Below are 779 nucleotides of genomic sequence, written 5' to 3'. Positions count from 1 at the left end.
GCATTGGGTTGAGGAGCAATGTGCTGGGCCCAGCGTCGCCTCTGGCAGGTGTGATGTGGCTGTGCGCCACACTGGAGCCCCTGAAAGGTTTGGTTGGGGAACGATTTGGCCTTGGCTCTGCCTCCCTCCCTGCTGTCTAGGTGACAGTTATATGGGCAGTAAACTGGGAAGCTTCTCAAGTCCAGATTTCAGGGAAGAGATCTGTACCAAGTGTGCAGATGGACAGCCACAGGCCAGGCTGCTGCCAGGGTTGCCTGTTCACCACAGCCACGTAATGTACCAAGCTCTTGGCATTCTTCACTCTCGTCCTCTGCCACCTTCTGGCCTCTCCCAGCCAGGTGGAGAGGCCGAGCTCCCCCAGCAGAGTTCGGAGAGCTGGGAGATGAGCAGCCCAAGTAAATATTCAGCCTATCCTGACTGCTAACCTGGGCTCAGCCTGCTGGGATAAGGGAGGGAACACTTGGAGGATGCTGTCTCCAGGTCTGTCTGTCTTTCCATGCCAGAGAGTCTCCTGCCAGAAGTGGAGGTGCTCCAGAAGATCAGGTTGCTGTCTCTCAGCGGAAGAGGGGCACAGTTCCTGGAAATGGGGAGGCACAAGGAAGCCTTGTTGGATTTCCAGCATGGTTTGCAGATCTCGCCAGGTAAGAAGCTCATTCAGGAACAGAGAGTGGATTTCCACAAATTTGCCCTGGGCTGCTTTGCTGTCTTCAGCAGAAAGGTCTTATGATTTAGTCCACGCTTATTCGAATGAAAATCACAGAATCACTAAGGTTGGAAAG

At 54.0% G+C, this 779-nt stretch overlaps 1 protein-coding gene across 1 annotated transcript in view; it reads left to right on the top strand.

The window, feature by feature from the left end:
* FANCG (Fanconi anemia, complementation group G) overlaps positions 1-641 on the top strand; it is a gene marked incomplete at both ends in the record, with an annotated part of 6,455 nt that extends 5,814 nt beyond the window's left edge. The window contains one exon of the mRNA XM_010283869.1: positions 477-641. Coding sequence (XP_010282171.1) covers positions 477-641 — 165 coding nt within the window. The remainder of the gene's footprint in view (positions 1-476) is intronic.
* Positions 642-779: the final 138 nt, after the last annotated feature.

This window comes from Phaethon lepturus, unplaced genomic scaffold, assembly GCF_000687285.1.
Source record: "Phaethon lepturus isolate BGI_N335 unplaced genomic scaffold, ASM68728v1 scaffold46693, whole genome shotgun sequence".
Lineage (NCBI taxonomy): Eukaryota > Metazoa > Chordata > Aves > Phaethontiformes > Phaethontidae > Phaethon > Phaethon lepturus.
This window is presented reverse-complemented; position numbering and strand designations above follow the sequence as displayed.